Below are 26,252 nucleotides of genomic sequence, written 5' to 3' on the forward strand. Positions count from 1 at the left end.
AAAAGAACAGAAGAAGCATTACCTTACTCTGACAAGCCTGATCTCAATTTGTATTAGTATGTGATAGAGACATGTTAATTTCTTGTACAGCTGTATATCATAACGATAAAGATGGGGAATTTACTTTGAATATTTTAAAATGCCAATGATCTTTGAGTAATTTATGAATAAATAGTAAATACTAATAAAATGAAAAACAAGTACATAAATAAAGTACACATCTCATCAAAGTCAACTTAAATACTGTAAGGGAAAGCAAATACTTTGTGACTCCCCACTAATGATCAAAGTACAATTTACCCTTAAAACTGTCTTTATTGGAGCAGCTGTAGAAATACAGTATATTTGCTGAATCCACACCAGGTTCACTGCTTCTACTGTTTTAATCTTCAGGAATATTCGACCACTGATGCTGCTCGGCCGGTACTTTTAAAATCCAAATGAGTTCATATGCCGAACTAAAGCAGCAACAAAAAGTTCAAGGTGTCATTGTGTGAGTTTGTATGCTAATTCAGACACCGATTTTCTCACCACAGGAGGAATATGAGTATCTTTATCAAGCAACAGAAACTCCTGTAATTGGTTCGACAGAACGCATCCATGGCGTTTGGAAAAGGAGAGTTGAGGTTTGTCTATGAAGCACAGGGGATAGATTAAGGGGAGGAACCATCCATCAGCTCGCTAAAACTCTCCATTTTTGCCAGTAGACACCTTTGCTGCTTTACTAGACATCGGGGACCGATATGAACAGCAGAACAAGTCTCATCTTGCCCGTGACCTCACTCTAAATGAGAGGCAAAGGGGTCCTGCGGGTCCTGCTACTGTAACAGAGAGGAGTGCTGCACTCACGGCCTTTCGCGATGCGCGTCTCGATGTGCACAACATCTGATTCTCTGTCCAGGCCCATTACCGCCCTTGAAAGGTTGTGGGGAAGGAGGGGGGGTGGATGGAGGCAGAAACAAAAGGAGGGTGGTGGGTGAGAAGAAGAAGAAAAAAAAAAGATTAAAACAGAGAAGAGAGGGAGGCAGTTTCACGGCTGCAGATGGACGTCCCTGTCCTGAGAAACACGTAACAATATGTTTTTATCATCCTGTAAATCAGTCAGTGTGGAATCTGCGCCACCAGCAGCAATTAATTTCAATTCACCAAGGCATCAACAAAGGAAACAACAAAGGAGAGGGTGACAAAATATCCGCTGTCCCCATAAATATCTACCATGGCAAATGTGTGTTGTTATGAAATTGTCGGTGGCTGCAACAACGGTTTGAAAAATAACTATTTGGTATAATGTGCATGAAGGAAGCGTATTCAGGAGCAGAGATAATTCATTGTTTCGGGTGCTGCTATACCCACTGCGCTTATCTTATTCATCGAGCGTCACACTGTCCATGCATGTGGAGAGAGTGTCCTAGAACCATTGTCCTTTCCTTTCCAGCTGAAAAACACACTTGGTTTGACACATACCATGACAAACGGGGATAAACGGGTTTGCATCAATATTCAAGCCTTCTGCCCGTGCAGTCAAGATTACTAAATGACAGCGACAACAAAAACAGCATGTCATGTTAGTGTTATGAAAAGGAAAAAAAAGAAAAGAAAAAACACACAATATTCCTTCAGGTGTACGTGACATGAATGTAATCGGTTTTGTGCTTGACTGCCACTGAGGGAGGGATCTGCTTTTGACAAGAGGTCAGAGTATGCCAGTGACAGCAAAGGGTCATCAACACTATCATTATGCAAATTACAATCAATCACAGCACAAAACGGCTCGAAAGTGTGACGCAAGTAATCATACCAGTAGAACCGGCCTGGCATCACGTTGTCGTGAACGAGCTGCCATTTCCTCCCGAAGTCCATTGAACTGTACAGCTGCAAGACAAAATTAGGCCAGTCTTCGTCACAGTTAAAGTTTCAGGAGGGAGACATTGGTAACGAGCAGATTCACACCCCAGCCACGTGGAAAACGCAAATTCAAAAAATGCTAATGCATTCAGGGTCATATATGAAGTTATTTTCACTCAAAAAGGGGCATTGAGAATTCACTCAGAAGTTACCTTGCTGTCATGACTGTAAGCCAGTATCCAGTTCTCCTGTGCAGGGTGGAAGAGCAGGCTCAGGATGTTGAAGTTAATGGGATGCTTCTCAAAGCTTGCCCCTTCATCTGAACTGATGAGAACAGCGCTCTCTACCTCTGGGTCGCTAAGCATCATTATCTAAAGTACAGAGGGCCAGACGAGGGATATAGTATTAGAAGAGGAAAGGAAAGAGCGAGACTGAGAGACAGCGATACTGTCATTTGGCCGCAATTTTAAGAAACTGTAATTTGATGTCAGGACTAAGCTTGTGAGAGATCAGACGGTGGGATAAAAGCAGCAGGGAAATGCCAACCTTCTGTTTGTTGGTAGGGCAGACGTACAGGTAGCTTAAAACCGTCCTTGAACCCACTTTGTCATTGAGCTTGCTGTAGGTGCTGCCGTAATCCGTTGATCTGGACACAAAACAAAACATCGTGGCATGTTGGGAGGACAAAAATCCATTAGAGACAGATTTTAAAGCACCATAGCAGCGGCTTGGCATGTTTTAGCCCATTAACTGCAGATCACTTGTTCTTTACAAGACTGCCTCTCCGGAGCATATCATACATTTTCAGATTGATTTTCTACCATTCAGGCTGCCTTTTGCTTTAAGGGATGAAAAACAGCTCGCAGACACTCGCGTCATCCTAATGTGTTTTCGTTGCTCTTGTGGCTGTGTTAAGAAATGTGTTACACCGGGGGAAAAAAAAAGAAAACCAAAAAAGTGTATCATCATTAGTCCATTAGTCTGTCTACAGTATGTGATCAAATTATAAAAAATAAAAAAAAGGAGCAAATGTGTAAAATAGGCGGTGGGTGGCAGATGAATAAAGAAGCAGACCTTTCAAGCAGTCAGCGTGGCAGAGCAGAAATGTGTTTTATAAACAGTCGGATAAAAACCATCACTGTCAAAGAGAAATTCTGACTGACCACTATAGAGAAATCTTTTCAGGAGTCCTCATTTGGCTCACTAAAGCTTGACTCTGATGTGCGATGCCACATGGTGGAATCCATGCAAATTTTGAGAAAAACAGTATTGAATCAGTAATGCATGTCAATCCGAGTAAAAATCTAAATATAAAGAGAAAAACTCAAACTGTGAAGTAACGCCACAGTGCAAACCACACATGGGCAACTGCTGGCCTGTCAAATTTCTAAATAACCAAATCTCAACATAATTTCTAAAGTAAACACTAAGCTGAATAAATTATAAATTACAGCATTAACATTAAGTTTAAATAAATATTAGTAGCCATGTGTTCAGTATATCCCTTGGCTAGAAGTGTTTGGTCATAATTAGGAGTGTAAATGAAATTTCTCTGGTGACCACCATGATCCAAGTTGCCTATTCCCAGAATAAACAGCGATTCACTTCAATAGATGGCATGGAATCAAATACAATGTGCATAAAAATGACATCAAATTACTAGTATAAATGATGTCTTCATGAACAAACAAATATACAAACCACTGCTCAATGCTCAATTATTCTGAGCCCACATGAGAAAGTTTTCCCTCCGGGATTAATCAAGAAATTTTAGGTTGTTTTAGGTTGTTGTACAACATAAAAAAAAACATGAATCTGCTTCAACCCCACAAATTTATATAATTATTATAATATCAACATGTGCAATGAACATATTGCAAAATACTGACTGAAATGTGTCAATATTGTTTTCATGCACTTTGCATTCATGATCAAAAAGTCCTCATTTGAAACAAAAATGGGATTAATCGTGGTTAAATTAAAGAAATTGTGTCATTACCAAATAAGAAACAAACCATTATTAATAAAAACAAAAAAACAACTAACAGCTTTAATTATTTCATGTCTGAAGGCTACAGGGCAGGGAAGCCAAAAGCACAAAAAAGAAAAGGAAAAAGAAAAACGTTCAAAAGCGAGAAAAGCAGCAAGTTGTTCCTCTTCTGAATCACGTGATGGAAAAAAACCAACAACAAAAAAACATGGCCCAGTCTGCAACTAGTGTGAATTAGTGGCAAGAGAGAGATCACTGTTAATTGGAAGAATGAATCCCAAACACAGAGAATGACATTGTCGACATAAGTGTTTGAATTGATCACAAATCCCATTGTTACCACAATACTCATTTACATAATGTAATGCAGGCCAGCCGTTCATGTTTAACCCCTTCGGTCCCCGTGTCGCCGTGTGTTTGGACACCGAACCATAAAATTCCTCCCGGTGGAGCTCGAGCACATTGCACTGTGGCTGCCGTCATTAGTGTGATGACCCGTTTAAAGCACTTTTAGGCTGCTGAATTGGTGAAAGTAAGCTCCATAAGACCAGTCCATTCACTCTTGTCATGTGACACTTGACTAGCCAGAGGGTGTACATGCATCCGAATAAACATGGGTGGGCACATGTCACTGTAACTGATTATAGACGATACAGTGGTGCTGCACATGTACACCACTTGTCACGGTGCAGTAATAATGATAGATTAATGCATTTGCCTCAAGTGATGAGTTTCCCTCTAGGTACAAAATCTCTGGGATTTTCCCAAAAGACAATAAATGGATGGAAAGAAGCCGGTTTATCAATGTGAGCATGATGAGTTCAGCTTTGGACACGCATCTAAAGAAGAACCTCTGCAAATACTTGACTAAGTAGATGACGCTTGCAATTGGCTTTTCATGCTTCAGGAAGGTACGTCACGCCTCGTGCCGAGAATGTTTACAAAAAAACTCCACAAGGTACCTTTAGCATTTAGTAAAGATTTAAGCGTGCTTATTTTCGCACTGGGGCTAATTCAAAGCCCTGCTGCTGTGTTGAAGGTGTAACAAGCTCTAATGCTCGCAAGACAAGAAAGTATTGCTATCAGGAGACGCATAAGCCGAGTTTGTTCAATTTTCGCGTTTTTAAAGGTTGGCATATCAATTATGTCGTTCCTGCTCAACAACAGCAGCGGCCGCAGCTGTGACAAACACATCGTGCACACACACCAAACATTCATTCTTCACATGTCAGCTGAGACGCTACCAGTGTTTGCAGGCTGATTCTCATGCTACACCGACATGCAGTGAAACCAGTGGCTGCCTCTGAGGAAGGAAATTAATTTGCAAAGACTCATGTCTGTTTGGCAAAACGGTCAACAGTAACACAAGTGAATCAAGTGAATTTTGTAGTCAAAAGGGATGAACTCATTAAGCATGCCCGTCGTTGTTGAATATAACATCCTTCGGAGGGATGGAAATATAAGCTTGCAGTATACAAGGAATAACTCCGCTTTCATGTGGAAAGATGTTCACACATTCAAGGCTGTGAGCTTAGAATTTTGAAGGCATCCTTTTAAGTGCAGGGTGAAATCCCCTTTCATATAGCTTTTTATCTTAAATTACAGCCAGAATAGACTTTTGTTCTCTCTGCTTTCAACTGATTTAGATATTTAGTTTCGTTCTTTTTTAGTCCGCTTCCCTCTCAGCGGGGAAAGACTGAAGTGCAGTGTACTTTTGCTGCAGTGCAACAAATTATCTAAATGGAATTTAAGGTGAAATATGTTATAAAAGACATTAAAAATAGGAAGAAATAGTAGACAGTAATTGATCCTCTCCTTGGTGTCATTAATTAAAGGACTCGTGTTTAAATAAAATAAGACATGTGGACGTGTCAAAACATGTTAAAGTACCTGCACTTCACGTTGCTGCCTCCCGTGACAAGGGTAGATGTGTTTGTCATCCCAATCTTCATATTTCACCTCGCCACCAACACCTAGTCCTCGCTCTCAGTTCTATCTGAGTGCCTCCAAATGTAATTTCCCTGTATAATTGGATAGGCAACCAGTGTCTGCCATCATTGTCTGTGCATTAACTTAAATCATCCCAATTGCTGTTGACATTGCTTTCAAAGACTTCCCCTTAAACACATTTCTGTGTATGCTTAAACACTCCTTTTGTTTGGCAGATCTGTCTCCTATTGTGGAGCAGATTTAAAAGCCTCTTAAAGGACGTTATTATATTGTGGAGGTTTTTTTTTTGTTGTTTTCTTTTGGGGTGTAGTCATCTGGAAGCATAAAAGAGACTTGATGTGTGTTTAGATTGCTTCCGCAAGTCACTCATTGATCTGCTCGCTGCATTTTGCCACCAACAGAGGCCCAGCAGCTGTAGTCATAAATCATTTATTGCATTATCACAGAAATCATTTACTCTTTTTCCTTTTCATAACATTCAAATCTCTGCTTTTCTAATACTCGTGCTAAGAGCCTTCGCACTCCCCCTGAGGTACACTCTAATTTACTCCTGGTGCCATTGTTAAGCAGACACCTTGATGATGGAAGACCTCCTGTACACAATATGGGATTTCAAAATGTGTCAAGTCGGGTGTAAATCTTGGTGGCGCCTCTGGTGAAACTGATATTAATTTGAAAATCCATGCTTGGCGGACTGATGGTCTCCCTTTCACGTGCATTTCGGAGTGAAATGAGTTTTTTGCTGGCAATGGAAGAGGTGAGAGAGAAGGCATATCAGTAGCTGGATTGGGCTCTATGGTATAACCCTTAATGAATTCCATTCTTATTTATGACCTGACAGCGCACTGTAAGTCATCTCTCAATACACACTGAAGGAAATTACTACAGCTATATAGTGGCAATTGCATGTCAATTGCTTCTGAAACAAAAGGTTACAGATGACAATCAATCAAAAAGTTTCTAAGTCAGAAGGAAAAATGGAACAGGTCCAAACAAAGAATCCCTTAAAACAGCCTTCCGGTTTCTCTTTCAGAAATAGCCTCTCGAAAGATTTTTGTTGATCTGTTCATAGACAGAAAATAGGTTGGAGTTGTAAAAAAAGTTGTTGTGGTGTTAGTTTTGTTATTTATGGGTGTGCAGGATGTGGGGAGGGTTCAATCTGAACTACTTTCAGATCGCTTTATTAAACATACTTCATATTGGTTTCCACTGAAACTTGATTGTTCATATCCCAGCCAGAGAGAGCACTATAAATCACACTTACAGTATACAGCACCATCTATGAATATATTACTCTTATTGTTTTTGGGGGCTTGTGCTTTTGCATTTTTATAAAGTTCCCACGGTGATGGGGTAACCTTTCTACTTATATTAAAGACATGAAGCCGGCGGCCAATGTTCAAAAATCAATCATCAAACAGGTGATGGGAGGACGAGGTGCAATATTATCACATTTGCACTAGATATTCAGTGTAAATCTCTATCTAAATCGAAATACATATTAAGGTGGAAATGTCTAATTCTGTCAGATCTTTACATTAAATCAGTAGATATAATTCTCATATAACTTCATAGTGATCAAAGTGCATGGCCCTGGCAGTGGGGATGACATATCCGTGGCCCTCATAGCAATCCATGTTGCTTGATTTCGGTGCAATGGGGGAGGGGGAGATGAAACCAACAATGAAGTCAGACCAACTCACCTCCAGAGCGAGCTCTCGGTAACGGCCCCCAGGTTGAAGTCATACAGCTTTGTCAAAATCAAGATCACCTGCAACGAAACAGCAACAGACACATTCCATTAGGTGCCAGGGTCTGCATCAAAAAGCCCGTGCATAAGTGCACACATTACCTGTCTCCACCTAATGACGCGGAATGAGTACAACATGTCTGCTGTATTTCTTTACTAATGTGAAAATAAGCCTCGTACAGTATGTTATCCCAATGACAAGTGATCCTCATGTCAGGGGGACGTCAGTCTACTGGTGGGAGGATTTTTCTTTCAAATCCATTGCGGACTGTCAAGAGTTGTGTCTGTATCTCATGTGGAATGATACCTACTTGACAGCAAAAATTGGAACATAATTGTTCAGTGAACAATGAAAAGAAATGTAGTCAGGAGCTACTTTGCACCACTCCCTCATTTCCTCTTTTCTTTCTCTACTGATTTCGCACTCACATTAATGAACTAGTTTGTCTGTAACATCATCAACAAATCTATATTGAAATGGGCTTTGACGGCACATGTCACGCCGCTTATTTTGATAATGGCAGGAGACTGCAGCTCTGATTTTGGGCTAAATGATTTTGCATGTCCGCTGTAGACGCTTGGACAATGCGCTTCTTGGGGAACAAAAAAAAAAGTGGCCAATAAAAGCCTGCCAAGACACAGAGGGCAGAGTGAAATGGTGTGCAAACGCATTATTGTCACTCCAATGGCATTATAAATGACTTCCCATGGGGACGCTCATAACTCATGCTGGAAAGAGGGGTAGGGTGGAGAGTTTGGGGCAATGCGTGAAGAAAGGAAGAAGGAAGAGTGGAGAATAACAATCAAGGAGCAGAAACATGACATAATATGATGATTTTCAAAAAAGAAAGCCATGAAAGATGGGTCAAAAGCTCAATTACAGTCAGTTTAAACACATTAACCTTAGGGGACCCGTGGAACGAGTCATTAAACCGTGAAAAGCCACACAAGACTCGGTGGAACAAAGACACGCCTGTAAGTCTGCTTTGAAAATGTTAAAAACCCAATTGACCCACAATTTAGCCATCAAACGGCCACTGTGCATGCCTGGGACTATCTGCATTACAGGTTAATTAACCAATCACACAGAGAGATAAGCATTTGCATAACTAAATGCACCATGTCTGCGAGGTCCAACGCTAGAGTCTGAATCAATTTGGAGTACAGACTTAGTTAAATGGCTGTGATGTTGGGCCTAATTGCCTGCTTTGAAAAATAGATACGAGGGAAAAACTCTGCCAAACTGTTGGTCGTTTGTCTCCTCGGTTCTCTTTTGGTAGCAACAATGGCTCTGTGTCATGGGACATTATAAATACTAAGAGGTAAATTGAATCTTGAATTGATTTTATCAGTGTCAAACTAGAGGTAGTTCCTTTGTTACCAGAGGGATTCAAATATCCACCGCAGCAAATTAATTGAATGAGCGAACAGTTTTATGGGTTTCAATCACTTGTACCAATTTGCATGTGCATCCCAATTTCATCAAGGGCTCACAAATTGAGCTCAATATGTTTTTTTTTTTTGTTTTTTTTAAAAAGCTGGAAAAATAGCCTCAAATAACAAAAGTTGGAAGCAAACGCTTCTCGGCATTCGAGCTGTTACTGCCGTTAGGAGCTTTCCCCTTAACTGTTGTCAACGTGTTTGTGTGGTTGGCTCATTAACAAAAGGCTGACCCAGTGAATCGGGTCAGTGATGATCCACCTCGGGGACCAACAGACTAGTGAGGCAGATGACTGTTTGGATGATTTGTCCCTAAGTGGATACATCAAGAGTACATCACTGGAGACAATGTGCTCCCACGTCTTCAACATTATTGATAGGCTGTGCGTCTCTGGCTCAAGTCAAAAGGGAGCAGCTACTATACATGGAAATGCAGAGACCAGTAGGCAGAGCACGCCAGATGTGTGACTTACCCGGCGAGATCCCGACAAATAAAGCCGCGTTCGACGCAGAAGTCTAAGAGTTTATGGTGCAGCCTTGCTTTTATGTAAATACTGGGAACAAACAAACACAAAATGGCTTCCAGAATTATTTTGAGCCTTCTAGGTAAATACAATTCTCCATGCATATCATCGCTCACTTGCATACATGAAATTAAGTAAGGGCCCTGGAAGGCCAAAAGCAGTGCATTTATTCATGTTTATGTTTTATTGATGTGAGCAAAGAGAGCTTTGCCCCGGGAAAGTCAACCAATCATTTTTCAGATTGGCTCTCACCCTCAGAGGAGTTGGGTTTAGTCATCCTTTTATCCCAACATTCTATTCTTGTCCCTTTCCTTTTCCTTTTTCACTTCTTCTTCACTTGCACTCGATCACACTCTTCAGCATGCCGTCCTTTTAAAACCAGCTTTCCAGGTATTTTGTTTTAAATCAAGCGTACTTCACGCGTTATGGAAGAGAGAACGTAAACAGACATCGCATTCAGGGCTGTTTGGATTGTGTTAAGACTTTGACCCCTTCAGACAGCTGAGGGGGAAAGAAAAAAAAAAAAAAGAAACCTGCCTCCATGGCAACACAGGTGTTAAAGCCATAATGTCATCGTGATGTACTGTATCAGCTCCACGCAAATGTCTCAGGTCTGCACACTCCACTCGCACAGGCGCTCAGCCATGCGGCGCATACAGTCACGGACACAGGCTGTTAGGCCAGATCATGTCTGCAAAAAGTCCATATCAATCCGATTTTTTATTTATTTATTTTTTTTAAGAGAGAAAAAAGCTCAAATTTTAGGGTGTCCCTGTGGGACGTGAGAGGCATCTCAACGACGTGATGGTGGGCAGGAGATTTTCAACACGGCTCGCAATTTAGATATGAATCATCTCCGCGTACTGTACTGCAATATGGTTATTAATAAAAATGTAATACACTCTTGCTGCACATGAGCCGAGTGATATTGTGCTTTCTGGCACCCAGCTTCAAATGAAACCTGTTGCTTATTCAGCCCCCAGTATGGCATCGTTAAGACGGCACCCCTCAAATATTGGCTCTGTTTAATTGGGTAGCCAAGGGAAGAGAATGAACCCGTACTCTAAACATCACACCTCCACAATGTTTCTTTTCCCCCACGAATGAGCGACGCATCACGGCAAGCAGGAACAATCTTTAGCAACGTGAGGAGTGCAGCCACTTTCATGTAGATCTGCCTCTGTTTTTGAACTTAACCAGAGGGGATGACTGAATGAGCTAAATTAATTTCCAAGGGACCCCCAAACTTGATAGCAGTGAATGATGTACGCCCCCCCCCCCCCCCCCCCCCCCCCCCCCCGGTAGTAAAATGGCGAACAGCAGAGAAGCCCTGACTCTGTTTTACCGTACTTACCTTTAACCTGTGAGAAGTTCAACAGCAAAAATGATACGCATTTACATTCTCATGAATACACATAAGCTTTTGTGTGTTGTACTGTAGGGTAAACACATCCATACACAGAGAGAGCCGTCTCCTGGGATTAACCCCTGTCTATGTGCGTTCCTCTGAGTCTAACCACAATATCAAAATATATGACAACCCGCTGAAATGTGACTTCACTAATTAAAGACATTTCTTGAGAGAGAGAGAGAGAGAGAGAGAGAGAGAGAGAGAGAGAGAGAGAGAGAGAGAGAGAGAGAGAGAGAGAGAGAGAGAGAGAGAAACTTTACTTCTCTGACCTGTTTTTGACCAAATGTGCCGCCTTTCTCTGGCAGCTGTGACGAGGTCACATCTGCGATCTTATCGGAGTAGAAAAAGAGAAAAAGAGGGTGTAGGAAGGCTTTGAATCCATCAAGTGGTTCAGTCAAATGTAATTCGACAAGCTTTTGTGTGACAGCTTTTTTTTTTCTTTTTTTTCTCCGTACCTGCAGTGTTGCAGATCTCGCCGAACTGTTTACAGTTCAAAAGCTGGAACACAAATGTTTCCAACAAAACCTTGTTAAAGTGTGAGAGGAAGAAGGGAGGACATTTGTGTTTGGTGGATGATTCCTGCTGTTGTAGTAACATTGTTTCTACATGCATTTGCAGGATGAGCAGTGGAGCTGAAAGATTCTTTCAAACGTGGCACTATTTAAAATGAACTAATCAGGCTTTCCAATCACAGATTTGCTTCCAAATAGCATTGTTTCAAATGTCTCTGTCAAATACTGACTTCCTTCCCTCGTTCTTATTGTGTTGTTTTTTTTCCTGAAGAGTGGCGGCAAATCACACATAATCTCATCACTTTAATCAAGAAGTAATTTTACCAGTGGCACTTTGTGTATTATTGAAATGTCACTTGTAATTAACACCAGAAGTACAAGTCACTCCAGGTGATCTACTTTTAAAATTAGAACTTGTAAATACAAAACCAATACTTTGTGTCTACACTTGTTTACGAAATAAGTAGTTTCCTTTTGGCATACTTTAAAGTCAAATTCCCGATCTACAAGAGATTTTACATTGTAAAAACGAGCACAAACTTGACCCATCGAGGCAGATATGCAATATCAGCTATGGAATATTGTGATTCACAACATCTGGAAATGTTTGTGTTGTGCTTGTTTTACCATGTTTGAAAACGAGGTTCAAACTGGTTCAATCTTTAGCAGAGGTGCTGCTGTTGTTCATGCTAACATATTTTCTGTGTCTTCTTACAATCTTGCAGTCGTTTTTCTGCCTCTCATCGGTTGTTTTTCTGACAGATTCGATTTTTACTTCCATATTTTTATTTTCCTTCGTTTGTTTGTTTTTTAATCCAAATTTAAACTCATTCGCTGTACAGTTTCGATAGATTTGATAACTTGCACGGCGTCATTCATTTTTGTGCTTTTGGAGAATCGTGCGCTCCATCCAATCACTCCATAGCAAAGACCAGCAACTTTACATGCAAAAACCTTCATTTGAATCCTTCTGTTTGTGTGTGACGTCACACACAAACAGAAGTATTGTTCTTAGCTGTGTTCTTAGCAAAACACAAGCAAACTAAAAGCAACATGCAGGTTATTTAATGCTTTGGAAAATTTCTATTTACTATCATTTTATCATCAGTGTTTTAACAACGGTAACTGAACATGTGATTGAGTACCATTAAAAATGCAGCAGTAGTTGTACTTAAGTACAACCCTTGCGTATCTTCCACCTCTGGAGTAAATTACAATGTTTGTTGTTGTTGAAACAACAGTTTGTAATCATTTATTTTTGCTCTGCTCAAATTACAGATGCGATTTAGCCAATGGAGATAAAAGTATAGTGTCGTAAATACAGCATGATGATGTTGTAAAATGTTTTAAAAGTTAGTTTTAGACAGGACCAACCAATAAAAACAGATACCGCAGAATGATTTAACCGATACGAGGGTAAACATTAAACAAACTCCATCTATAGGTTTTATTTTCTTGGTTGACAGTTAGGTAATTTCAGTTACACATATACGTAGATGTATGAGGGGAAGATTTTATTTTAAAACCAAGTTTAAAATGCAGTTATAATAAAAAAAAAAAAGAATGGAAAAGATTTATATATTTTTGCCCCTCTTTTCACTTTTCTTCTTTGAACTTTGATTCCTTCTTCCATTCTTACAGTTCCAACAAAGTGTTCATCGACAATCGAACTGCCTTGAGCAAAGTTGCATTAAGATTCTGGGTGTGTAGATCCGTTGATACAGTAAGTAACGGGTCTTCAGTAAAGCTGCAACAATTCAGAAAAAAAGTGTCATTTTATGTCATTTATACACGGAGGGCCACTAAATTCATTAAACTGTAAGCACTCGTGCTTATTGGGACTTTTAAAAACACATTAATTGCTAATGTTACAAAAGGGTGTAGTAAAGGACTATAATGATTTCACACAGTCTTTGAATTGCAGGACGACAATTTCTTTGCTCTTGCCTCTTGCAGGTCCTGCTTCTCCTGCAGAATATCATCCACCGCACTACCTGCTCAGAAGCAAACACCGGATCGACACAGCTGGCTGAAAAAAGCGCCAGCATCCAGCAGCAAAAGGTCAAATATCCAATCTATGATTGTATCATTAGTGACGGGAATTCCTAAATCTATATACCAAATCGGTTGACTATTTGGTCATGCTATGGAGTGTCTTTAAAAAACTACATTCAGAAAAGCGTGCAATGAAACAATGTGAAAAAAGGTCAGAGATATATTCGAGCAGATATGATGAACAGGAAAGGTACATTCACACAAATGCCTCGCAAAATAAGAGATTTCTAAATTCTGTATATCAAAAACGATTACTTTCTTCAGATAATGTCCATTATTTACATAATATATTCATATTTTACATGTCAGTGTACAAGAGTTACCCACACATTTACGCCCCACCATTATAGTTTTACATATAAAGTAGGGGATGTGGTCTGAGAGGTGGAGGTGGGATAAAAAAAATAAACCCATGTAGAACGGGATTGGAGGAGCCGAGTCTACCCAATAACGCTGATCCATGGAGACCCCCGAATGCATTCTGCCCATTATCAGACACCAAAAGCTGGCATATCAGTGCGGGAGGAGCAAGCAGGGACTCCATTGTTCACCTCACTACACCGCAATTCACTGGCCTGTTAACACAGATGCAATCCTGAGGACACAAAAATAAAAACCTGTTTCATTTGTCGTTAAGCTCATTACATTCTCAACTTCATTAAGGGAAGGGAGACAGAAGCCAAGGGCAAGAAAGAGTCATTTGAGTAATTTGACAAACACTGTGCTTTCCTTAAGTCAACTATCTAATTAATGTCTCAGATCTCCTACCCACACCGAAACACATTTCAGGTCTGTCGCCCGACTATCAGCGTTAATTTTCATCTCCCGTGCAATGAGGGGAAAAGATCACCGTTCAAGCCCGATAAAAACTGATTGTATTGTCTCCTTTGTTGAGCCAAGTGGGTTTTCAGACAAACATGCTTAAAAATCTCGCACCGATGCAGATGGAGGAAGTAATCTGTATATCGAAATGAGCTGAACACTTAAGTGTCACAACATCTCCAGCGTGATAGTCATAAATTGTTATTCCACTTTTCCTCCCTAAGATTAAAGATTAATATATTCATGCATCCATTAGAAATTATCTGACGCAAACACCTGCAGAGAAAAGAAACACAGTATTGGTTGCAAATTTGCATAAATTTTTTTTTTTAAGGCTCGACAGCAGCGAGGGCAAAATCAAGATGCACTGCAAGTGGGTGGAGGGAGAAAAACACAACATCTTGATTGTGGCTCTGTGAGGACGTCTCCCAAGCAGAGCACTTAGCAGAGAGACAAATGTCTTTTAAGAGAAATGGCGCGGTCAAAGAGAGGCCTTACTCCGTCCTCATCTTATCTGTGGACCCAATTGATTGTTTGTACTTTTGCAGGTGAAAACATACTCCGGGGGATGCTGCTTTCATCAAGTAAACCCCAGCGAAATGTCCCTTCGTGCATTAGTCTGCTGTCTGTATGTTTGCTTATCCACCCGACTCCTGAGCTTTGGTCATATAACCCTGATGCTTCCGAGCTTGAGAGGTTTCACCAATCAATTCAGGCCATTATGGAGAGGAAATTAATGAAATGGACTGAATATAAAAGGGCTTCAGTTCAAATACAGCTCTATTGTGAGGATTTTATTTTTTTTTGGTCGGGGGTAGGGGGCATGTTGTGCGTTTTCCTGCGGCCAACAAGACAAAATAATCTGTTTGCTCTCAGTAAGAAATAAGATTTTGATTGGTCTGCTTTATTTTTGTTTACTTTTTAAAAAAACATGCAGGAAACATTTTTCTTAATGGAGTAGGTATGGAAATGTAAACTGGTGCCTGGCCGTTTTCTCTTCCCTTCTCTTGTTTTGATGTTGTTGTGCCTCCTAAAAAGGTGGAAAACAAGAAACGCAGCATTCAAGGACAAATTTGATGGCAATTTCAGACGACATTTAAATGTTTTGACACATCTGACAAAGTTTCAGTCACATTCATTGCAATTTAAAATTAATTTGATGCATTGTAAGTAGTGTGGAGAGCCAAAAACACAACATTACCATTTTTCCCTGGCAGCCTATTTTCTTCTTCTTCTTCTTTTTTTGTGCGCTGCGCTTTAGTGATTACTCATATTTGGAGTTCAGAGGTTGGAGGTACAGTAGCATGACTACATTTCTCTCACTGGTGATAATTCCACTGTGTCATTAAGACATGAAGCACAACCAAGATTGAAAATGTGGCAGAGTGAATAACTATGAAATCTAATTGCATATAATTCTTTTTCTTTTTTTTTTTTTTTTTTGATGAGTTTAGAAACTGGCTTCCATTTTCGAGAAGTAAGTCTCAAGCTAATGTCATTTAGACATTTCTTCTCGTCTCCTCTGTTCCTTCACAGCTTTGGCTCCTAATGGCTTGGCTTCTGCCCGGGGTGGTCTGAGCCGGAGCCAAAGGCGGTAGTGAGTCCAAATTGAGATTTTGGAAGAGAAAAGCCCTCCACCTAAAATGACCCCCTTCACTGCCAAAAGTGCTGCGAGACTCAGATCACAAGCTAAATGTGTCCCGCATATCCTCATTTCGTCTTTCTTCCCCGTCACTTATTTGCATTTTTCATACAGGCAGGGACTGGCAACTTGTTCAGGTTTGTTTGACATGGAAATCACTTTTATATATATGATATGTTTGTTTTAGCGTCTGAAGGAACCGCGACTGCGTTCGGTGCGACGTTCCTGCACTAAACTGAAGCGATGGCGAGGCGGTTGGAAAGTGGCGGTCGGCGGTTTTCTGCACAGTTGGGTTGCTTCTAATTTAATTAGGTGGGTAAGTTTTGTTCTGGGGTGTCCTGCCATATTCCGTTTTTTTTTATTTTTTTTTATTTCTTGAATCATTTTTGAAGTAAAAGTTTTACAAGCAGCCGAGTGAAGCCGCCTGTTTCCCTCTTCAGTTATTAACAGCACCTATGACAGGAAACTAAATGGATGTATGGCATTGCATTGCATTAACCCTTTATAGGACAAAACCATACATGAATAGATATTTGTTATTTATAGTATTGTGCTTATTAAAATCACAGAAATAGATACTATTATAATCATACATTCATCCTCTCTATATATTTATCCAGCATGATGGACGTTGGAGTCACTTCAAGCTGCCGATAGGTGAAGGCGGGGTACACCCTGGGCAGTTCACCAGCCGGGCACACACAGACGCACAACCATACTCACACCTACAGGCGAGTTAGACTCACTAATTAGCCTCAAATGTATGTTTTTGGACTGTGAGACACAACGATGGCACTCAAAGGAAAACGTGTGCACCACTAGGAAAACCCTCCGAGTCCAAACCAAACTTCAACTAGGAACATTTTCTCAATAAAGACAAGAATTAAAACCTCCTATTTGCGTCGCAGATTCCAGTATTTGTCAATCCTATATTGTGAAATCTGTTGCCAAGTGTAAAACCGAGCACAGACTTATTTCACTAAGCTTAAAAACCTCCAAAAATAATGAAAAATGCAACTGAATTTACATGAAAATAAATACAATGTGCCGTTATTACAGTACGCCCCGTCCTTCAGACGCCCACCGTCCTATAATAATGTGCTGTTTGCATTGAAGTACCTGAGTCATACTCTATCAGTGGTTCCCAACCTGATTTATCAATTTATTACAGTGAATTCAAACCCTGGCGGACACACCCACTCTCAGTAATATACAAAAAGCAGCTGTGAGTTTCATCGGTCTGCTCTCGGTTAAATAAAGTACGTTACTGAGGTGTTCTTTAACGAGTGTGATCCTCCGCCCCACCAGTCTCTGGACACATTTTTCCGTGTACATTGCAAATGTTCAAGCACGGTATCGTATACTTTTTTTTTTTTTTTCTTTTTTAAATCCTATCAAGTTCAATTTAATAGAAGTACTGAGTGGGAAACAAGAGATTAAATGCAATACTGTTTGCAAAAGTGAAGCTGACAAAAACATTCATGTTTAGTAGAGCGACTCAGCCGTATATTCTGTCATTCACTTGGTATTATTAGACAAACTGTGAAGCTACTAAATATAGTCACTGGGTTAAAAGTGACTGAAAGTTCTAGTTTCATGATTAAATCTTTGCGAGAGCTTTACAAATCCTCAAATTAGAACTCACCTGTTACAGTGGATGTAATTATAGAGATAGCTTTCCATGGCTTGAAAGAGTTTTGCTGTATAAAAAAATGGATAACTGAATTAAGAGCTTCTTCAAACATTGCATTCATATTTAAAAATGGAGCTGAAATCTGAGAGGAAGACAAGGTTTATTGCCGTGTTGAATGGAAAATGCTTTGCAAAAGTCATGGCGGATGTTTTAACCCGCTGAGATTTACGTCCTTAAGTCGCCCGTACAGGTCCCTATTTTCTTTTTTTGTGACGGTTAGGAGGGAAGCACTTTATAATGTTAAAGCCGGACCGTCATCTCTCAAACACAATAGGCTCCGATTTGGTGGGATTCAGTTGAATAAATGAATCACCACATAAGTGGGAACTGTATGAAAACACATATTCAGCATCAAATCATGTCCCGAGTTTTCCTCATTGCAGACATTATATGATAAAGACATGATCAAAACAGCTCTGTGATTCCTTTAAAACATGCCCCTGCAAATTATTCCTCATCAAATCTAATTTCCAGAGCACATGGTGGATAATTCAGCCAACACCATTTACCATTTTGTTCCTCGCGTTGACTCAATTTGAGCTCATTGAATAATTGCGGCTGCGATGACGTCCTTCAACATGAATTGTGCATAATGTGACAATCTGAGCGATTTGGTTGTTTGCGGCGGTTAATTATTTATTTGCTTCTTAAAAACAATCAAATTTAACGGTGTTTAAACTCATGTATGGGGACTCACTTTTCAAACATGCTAATTAGGGCGAGGGGCTGACTCGTGTTGGAGCATCCTAATGGTGGCTGTCTGCAGAACATCTGCACGTCATAAAGAGTCATGTTTGGTGGGCAACCGAAGAACAATCTGATGTGAGGGGAATTAAATTACCCCAGTGTGGAAAAAGGTGGGTTAAACGTATATTCAGTTAAAGAAAAAAAGAAAAATCGAATCCAAATCAAAACTGTTAAGATGCTCATTTTAATATTGTGATCATCGCAGTTTGACGTCGATCAGAAAATCACAGTGTGAAATCAGGAATTAAAATCTATTGGCTTTGGCTCTAGAGGACGTGTGAAATGGTGACTGTAATGAGATTTCATTTAGTTGCTGGTATAATTTATTTTCTCATGATAATCCCGATGATGACAATTTGCATGGGTTAATACAATCAGCGTGTTGTCAGCGAGCACAAAAACTTGGCAGAAGATTTTCCACGCGTCCTTTACTTTTACCCCCGAAATTTAAAACCTAATATCTTTATTTCCTTACTCCTTAAAACTGGGACGAGTGACCCACAAGGGCTAAATTAAATGTAAATGAGTGCACATAGTTCTCTTTTATTTTAAATGTGGCAGCTTTATTTTGCCTGTGTATATAATTCAGCCTTTTTACCTTTACCCATTATCACTGTGTTGAAAGAATCACTGTTATCCGGCATAAAGAAGGGCAGGAACCCGACTGAAGCAGAACAGGAACATTAGTTTATCTTAAACCGTATAACATGCAGATTTTTTCCCCCCATTTTTCAAGGACTATGTCATACAGAGCAGAACTTAGTAGAATTAATGACTCGGCCTTTAACTGTATAGCTCTAATTTTTCATGCCTCACACCTCAAAAATTCTCTCAGTCGTGGAGAAAAGGCCTTGAGTCGAGAGCGAGAGAAAAAACACCAGCGACATGGATGAACTTCTACCGTTTCACAATAGGAGACCGATTCCAAATGGGCTTGAAAATCAAGCTGTGTAAAATAAAGCTTTTTGCCTTGTTAAGCCTTTACTGGGAAAGTGACTATATTTGGTCTCTTCTGCGCGTTTTCCTGTTTTATTTTTTGGTTTGTTTTTTCAACTAAAAACTACACATTGATGATGATCGGGTATTGCATGATTACATTTTTTTTTTTTTTGCTACATATTGACAAAGTTGCTGTTGTTGTACGCTCTCGTGAAGCTTCTTGTCCTTCCAGTTAGTTCACCTGATCAATTCCAAAAATAGGTTTAACTGTGAAGAACAGGTGCATTGGTGAAGCGTTGTACATTTAAAAACATAGGAGCAATGCATTTAGCTATATTGAAGGTACTTTCTGGATTATGTAGCAGGACAGAGATGATAAATAACATAGCGCCAATCTTTTATAGAAATTCAGTCACAAACGTTCCCAACAAACAACATTCTTAAGCTATAAATAGAGAATTATGTGTGATTTAGGGGAGTGTGATGCTGTTCAACAGGTTTTTATCATGGGTTAAGGGCACACAGGAGTGTTTGACACTGACTTTAAGATAAATATCCTGAGATAACCTCAGGTGTGTCCATGAATGCTCTGTATTTATTGCGTATGATTATCCCCTAGACTTACGGTCTTATATCACACTCTATTTGGATGCTTTTAATTAGTCTTTAGTCTTTAATCTTTTAATCTTCTTTTTTGATCGAACATAATGCAATGACTGTGTTTTTTAATGGAAAGTAAATACTAGTTTAACCCATCTGTTTTTACTGACTCCTCCGAAATGAAAAGTAGGCATGCTACAAAATGCTGATTCACTTCCAAGTCAATTTCTTCCTTCTTCCTGACCACCTCTTTTCTACTTTGATCAGTAAATTATTCTACCGGGGTGTTTTTTTCTTGAATATCAAGGTACTGCCTTAACTAAGCTGACTGTTGTCAAATTTGAAAAGATAACAGCAGAGCAAAAATTTGGACTTGATTTGAGTTTAAATAAAGATGGCAAAAAATTATTTTGAGTTTTTCCATTTCAGAACTTTGTGATTCTAAAAGTTAATTTAATTCTTCTACGTTTGCTGAAGTAAAGAATGTGAAAAGTACTCCTGTCAGGTTTGTCACTGTATCTCAATCTCAACTTATTTGATTGTTTACACTGTGTTCAATTGTGAAAATAATCTGTTTTTGTTTTTTTTTATTATATGTGTGTGTTTGTTGTTGTCAAACAGAGTGAAAGCAGCCAGTCATTTTAGAGGATTTGTTAGAGGATACCCACTGAGTGAGTATTCTCCTTTTTTTTCCAAATGTGTCATTTTGCGTTTGGAAGTTTTCCATCATCTCCATTGATTGCACAGTGCGTGTGGTGCTTTAGGTTGGGTCTTTTGTATCTCGCTAGATAGCAAAAACCATTTTCCCCCTGCGACTAATACATTTCTGTCGCTGTAAAGTGCCAAGTCGAACCATTATTTAAGCCGACTGCCACCCGAGCAATACCAGTCATCCTTAAACATGATAGTCGCTGCTGTGCTGCTGCGAGCAAAGGCTGAGCAAGTCTCAGGATTCAACATTACCAAATTGGAGTCTCTCGGTTTTGACTAACATTAACAGTGATGAAACCGAAGATAAAATTAGCAGTGACCTTTAGGAATCAAAACTTGCTTCATGTAGTGGTATTGCTTGTTTGAGCTCTATCTCCGTGATGATTAATAAACTTGTCTCCCAATCTGAATTTCAATGTTATTATTTTTCCAATCAAAAAATGCATAAATTTGTTTTCATAACCTAATCACAGTTATAGTATGTGTCTACCTCACTGCGACACTTATTAAACTAATTAATCACATGCAAACCTGTCAAATACAGTTCTGCACCCGCTTCGTCTCTTTGATTAAAGTTGAACTCTAACTGTGTGTGCGTGTGTGCGTGCGTGCGTATGCATGTGTGTGTCTGAGAGAGAAAGTGAAAGAAATAAAAGAGTGGTAGTGGGCTTGAACATACAGCGGATGGTGGTGGGCCTTTATTTGCTGCTTAAAATGCACTTTGCAAGTGTAAATTGTAAGTGCTGGGGAAGTGCTGAGAGGATTTGTTGGTGTGATGCATTATGGTCCCCAAGCACAAATGATTCATGACAAAAAGGGCACACATGCATGTCATTTGAGGAGTAAAAACTGGGATTTTAATGAATTATTACTACACAGAGGGTGGAACTGGTATCCTGTGTGCCATAAAAATAAAACTAAGGCAAAGAGAAAAATTAAATAACAATGTGAACACTTCTTCTTTCTTGGCATATGATCAGAAGCGGCCAATCCAGAACATTTCTTTAACAAACTGCAAGGTAAAGCTCCAACTCCTGCCTGCTGCAGCCTTGCAGCAAGCATGGTTACAGGTTTGAAGCTGAAAATAAGACATTCACAGCCCTGTGTAGGATATATTTAGTGAGCGTTAACATTAACTAATAGCTATGGTAACAAGTGTTGATATGCAACTAGGGATGTTGATACGTCATTAAATCATGGATAGTTAGTGTGTGGTTTCAGAGAATAAATTGAATATGAAGGAATTAAGAATACACCGTCGTGAAATCAAAGTACGACATACTGCTGGTGAGGGTAGTAATAAATAAATGTAAATACATCACGGCTTGGTATGTATAAGTTACTTTGAATGGTTCTGGTACATTATGTTGGGTTAATATCCAGTCAATTATCAAAGGTTTAATTTATTTTGGCTCTAATTCATCTACTTTTTCTGGTAGTCACGGCAATAAATTTTCATGTTCGCTAATTGACCACTGATATGAAAGCTCACTTAGTCAATGCTGTTACTAAGTTACTCCTCAGATCATGTATTTAAAGACAGGACTTGGGGTGTGAAATCCAAACATCTTGTCATCTTCTGTAGTTGGTTGTACTAAAACTTCTAATTCCAAAATAATATATTTTAAGTAAATAGTCCTTCTACGAAACTATTTACTAAACACAAAATTAGTTTAGCTATTTTATCAACACACTGGTCATTCCTGATGCCTTCACCTGAGAGTCTTTATTGAATAATCCAAAAAGTCTCGTGGCTCTGATTGACAGCTGCGTTAAGCAGAGTTTATGGATGTGACCTCAATGTTACGGCTCTGCGACCCCTGTCACTACCACACATACTCAGGCAGCAGCGGATTTGAGATAATTTGGCTTCACTTCCATACAAATGTGAGTATGCGAGGACCTGAAATTTTTATGCATAACTGAGAACACACAGCAGATTTCGTACATCACTGTCGTGAGCTGAAATTGATTTGAAGGCACACCTTTAATGAAATAACGTGATTCTTTTTTAATGACTGGCAGCTGCTGTCCACCTATTATTACTTGGTTTGGAAGTAGACGGAGACTACAAACATGATCCAGTATTTTACCTTCCTGGGAATCTGCGTAATTCACATTTCTGCATTTCTAGTGGTTGTTGGGACAGGAAACGTCCCACATTTGCATGCCGTCATTTGTTTGTGTGCTATTGCATCAGCTGTGGTCCGCCAGGTCGTTGACTCAACAAGACATCTGAACGTGCTGTGTGTTATCTGGCACCAAGGTGTTGACAACAGAGCCTGTAAGTGCTGTACACTGCTCAGTGGAATCACCTCAGATCAGACAGTTTGTTCTATCTCACACTGCAGACTGGGAACACCCTGCAAACCTGACACCGAATAAGTCAAGTGGCCACAATAATTCAACTGTTGGCAAAGCTGCTCTAGTTTCCACAACAACCCCTTTCTTATGCATCCCACGTATTGAGTGCACTTCCAGGAGCCAAACATGAGCGTTTGTTATGAGATAAGGTGTGTTTTTTGGCTTTACTCGTGATCATGGTGTTTGGTTCGGCGGTTTAAAGAGCTGTGGAGACTCACTCCTGCTTCTGTGATCACAACTCTGATTGTGGCTAACCAAACTACATGTTGGTGTGAACTGACTATTGCCTCGTGTTAATGATCAAGCTATTCTTGGCTTCCCAAGCTCATTATATCTGACAGAGGCACCAGAATAAAGTCCTGAACCTCTGGCTTTACTGTTTTAGCCAAAGTTACATTACCAGGGGCTGTTAAAGCCTCTGGCCCGTCACAACCCCATCTCATGTCACTGCCATTGCAAAAGTAACATGACGGATGGCTGAACGTGTAGACTACACAACCACAACAATCTCCGGTGAACCAGAACAACCTGTGCCAGCAATACATTTCAAAACCGCGGTTAACTGCAACACATGAGAAAACGCGTCACTCACTCAGGCTTATGGTCAGCACCATTAACTCTGCCTGCTCTGGGAGCTTGACTCAAGCCCTCTTATGCAGTACAAAAGATTGCTGCAGTTTCAATCAGCATCTTACAATCACATCAGTGGACAGTGCACCCCTAAAGGCTTGAGACAGGCTGGATTAATGAAGAGGCGAGTGGTACTGACACCTCCAGGAACAAACAGGTAGACACAGAAAAAGCTCTCGGTAGGAAGAAGTAAAAGATATATTTTGCTGTTCATTTGTGGTTTGGGGCTGCAACTTTTACATCCATATTCGGTATACAAAAACAACAAACAAAAACATTAGGAGACAAGTCACTAAATAAAAATAGAGACATTCCCTAATGCTCAAAAATCTCCAAAAAGTGTGGCACAGCAAGAAGTAATTTGTTTGCAATGAGAGAAAATGAAACTCTTTATTTTCCTCAAACATAGCATGGATCAGAATCCTTTGGGGTTGCAAGTGTGGTGTGAATAAAACATACAGAAAGCTTCACATTATCACATTGGGTGCACCATTGACTGAAACTGACATGGTTGGTCTAATTTCTGTGACTTTATCATAAATCATGATGGTGAAATTTTAAAAATGTGTATAAAATGCAAGCATGTTAGTAAATGTAAATGTCAAAGGAGGGACCTCACAAGTAAAGAAAACACATATTGAAATATTCTCATTTGTTGCATTCAAAGCGCTAGAACGGTGACAGCTTTTTAATGTACTTTTCATCATCCTGTAATTCGCCTCAAACTCTGGTCAAATGCCTTTGTGAATTGGGAACAAATTCCATTTGATTTTATGGATCAAGGAGTTTCTGTGCAGCCAGCTCTGGCATGTTAAATGGAAAGGCTGTCTGTCTAATGAACCGGTTTTTAACACAGGTGTCCCCCAGGGCAGTGCCATTTCCTCTTTTTTATTATCTATTTATACCAATGAGATTATGTGCAACAATAATGGCCTCATTCTGATTAAGCACGCCAACAACATGGCCCAGAGGGCCTGTCTCGTTTTCCAGTCCGTCACGGCAAAAAGGACAACGTTATACCAAGCTGACTTATTGGTTTGACTATTGCCACACTGGAAGAAATAACAAAAAACCAAAACAAGTAGATTGACTCTGTGGCCAAGAAGAACATCTGGCCTCGTCAGTGTCTGTTCCCTCTACTAATAGTAGGCCAGTGAAGATGGGCAGACGTTACTTTGTGGTATGCGGGTTGTATTTACACAAATCACAGTGTCATTCTGCACTGGAAGCTCATGAGATGTGGAGTCGATAAAGACCTCATTACCGTCCTCAGCTTCAACACACTGTCCCAGTTTTGGTCAGTCGTGTGTGTGAGGTGCTTGTGAAAATGGCCAGTCAGGAGCCTAAAAATCATTTGGCTGCCAATAGCTCCCTGACCACCAGCTGGCTTGCACACTAAGACTTTTGCCTCCGGGGGGGTGGGGTGTTTCTGCATCCCTTGAGTGTACGACGAGCCGTAATATCTGCCTCAAAAGATTACCGCCATGGTCATACCACAGCTTGAGCGCCCATGTGAGGCAAAAAAATAATAATTAAATATTGTTTTGCCATGACAGGACACTCCCCAGCCAATATTTAGAAATATTTTAATTACTTTAATTTCTGTTTTTGCACATATTCAGAGCACACATTATTACAAAGCAGGCAAATTTCGTATTACCATGCCCATGCAGATTCACAACAGATTGAAGGAGCAAGAGACATGCACACCCAATCAATACCACATGTAGTTAACAAGCAGGGATTTAAAAATTTATTTGTGTAGCATATATGTTTTATTCCCATGGTCGAGTCCAATCAATGTTATCTCTCCTACAGTCAGAGAGCAGAGAGCTATGACTCGAGGCTTTGATGTCTCTGACAATCACCAAAATCGAATAATAGTTGAGGGACAAATTTTTAAACAGATCTGAGGTTTTACCCGATAGATTTCTTTATCAAATCCAAACTCTGGAGTTCCTCCACTGGCAGTTTCACCGTCACCTTCTACCTCTTTTCTCATTTTACTCCCTGTGGGATTCTACATCTTGGCCGGATCACAGGCAAAGTCTTGAAGTGAATATTTGATAGAACTACCCTACACCACAAGAATGAAGTAATTTCCCTTCAAATGTCCCTTTAAGATTGGATTTATTATCAGTCATTTACATCTAATACAGCCCGAGCTCTAACATCTAGTCGTAAAATGCCATCAATTTATGCTCCGCAGTTTCACTCGTACTTTTGGGAGCACGGACAGGGGTTCAGACTGTATAAATCTCAAATGTTGACTGGCTGCAGTGACAAGCCCATCAGTGATGATCCAGTGAACAGTGTCCTGCAGTACAAAAGGCCATCGTTGGTGAAGACGTCTCATACCAAAGGCATATTTCACGATACATCTCCCAAATAAGATTTTACAAGGTGCATTTTTGGACTGATCCACATGGCTCTAGTCTGTGATGCCTCTATCCGTATGACAAGCACCACAAAACAGAGTATGTAACATACAATTAGAGGCTCCATTATATAATCCACCCAGTACAATATACCTGCATTTCTGCATAATGAACGAATATTTGCAGGTTTTCTGGGACACTGAAATCTTTAGATGTGGCCGGAGATTAATGTTCCTGCCTCACACCCTT

General features: G+C 40.0%; 1 protein-coding gene across 1 annotated transcript in view; it reads right to left on the minus strand.

Annotated features, from left to right (window-relative positions):
• Nucleotides 1-26,252, minus strand: part of LOC308120401 (VPS10 domain-containing receptor SorCS3-like) — a 54,739-nt gene that overhangs the window by 26,503 nt on the left and 1,984 nt on the right. The window contains exons 2-6 of the mRNA XM_080481006.1: nucleotides 7,489-7,556; nucleotides 2,392-2,491; nucleotides 2,058-2,216; nucleotides 1,799-1,872; nucleotides 850-914 (exon numbers count right to left, since the gene is read on the minus strand). Coding sequence (XP_080337132.1) covers nucleotides 850-914; nucleotides 1,799-1,872; nucleotides 2,058-2,216; nucleotides 2,392-2,491; nucleotides 7,489-7,556 — 466 coding nt within the window. The remainder of the gene's footprint in view (nucleotides 1-849; nucleotides 915-1,798; nucleotides 1,873-2,057; nucleotides 2,217-2,391; nucleotides 2,492-7,488; nucleotides 7,557-26,252) is intronic.

Source organism: Lipophrys pholis (genome assembly GCF_963383615.2).
Source record: "Lipophrys pholis genome assembly, chromosome: 15".
NCBI classification, from domain to species: Eukaryota; Metazoa; Chordata; class Actinopteri; order Blenniiformes; family Blenniidae; genus Lipophrys; species Lipophrys pholis.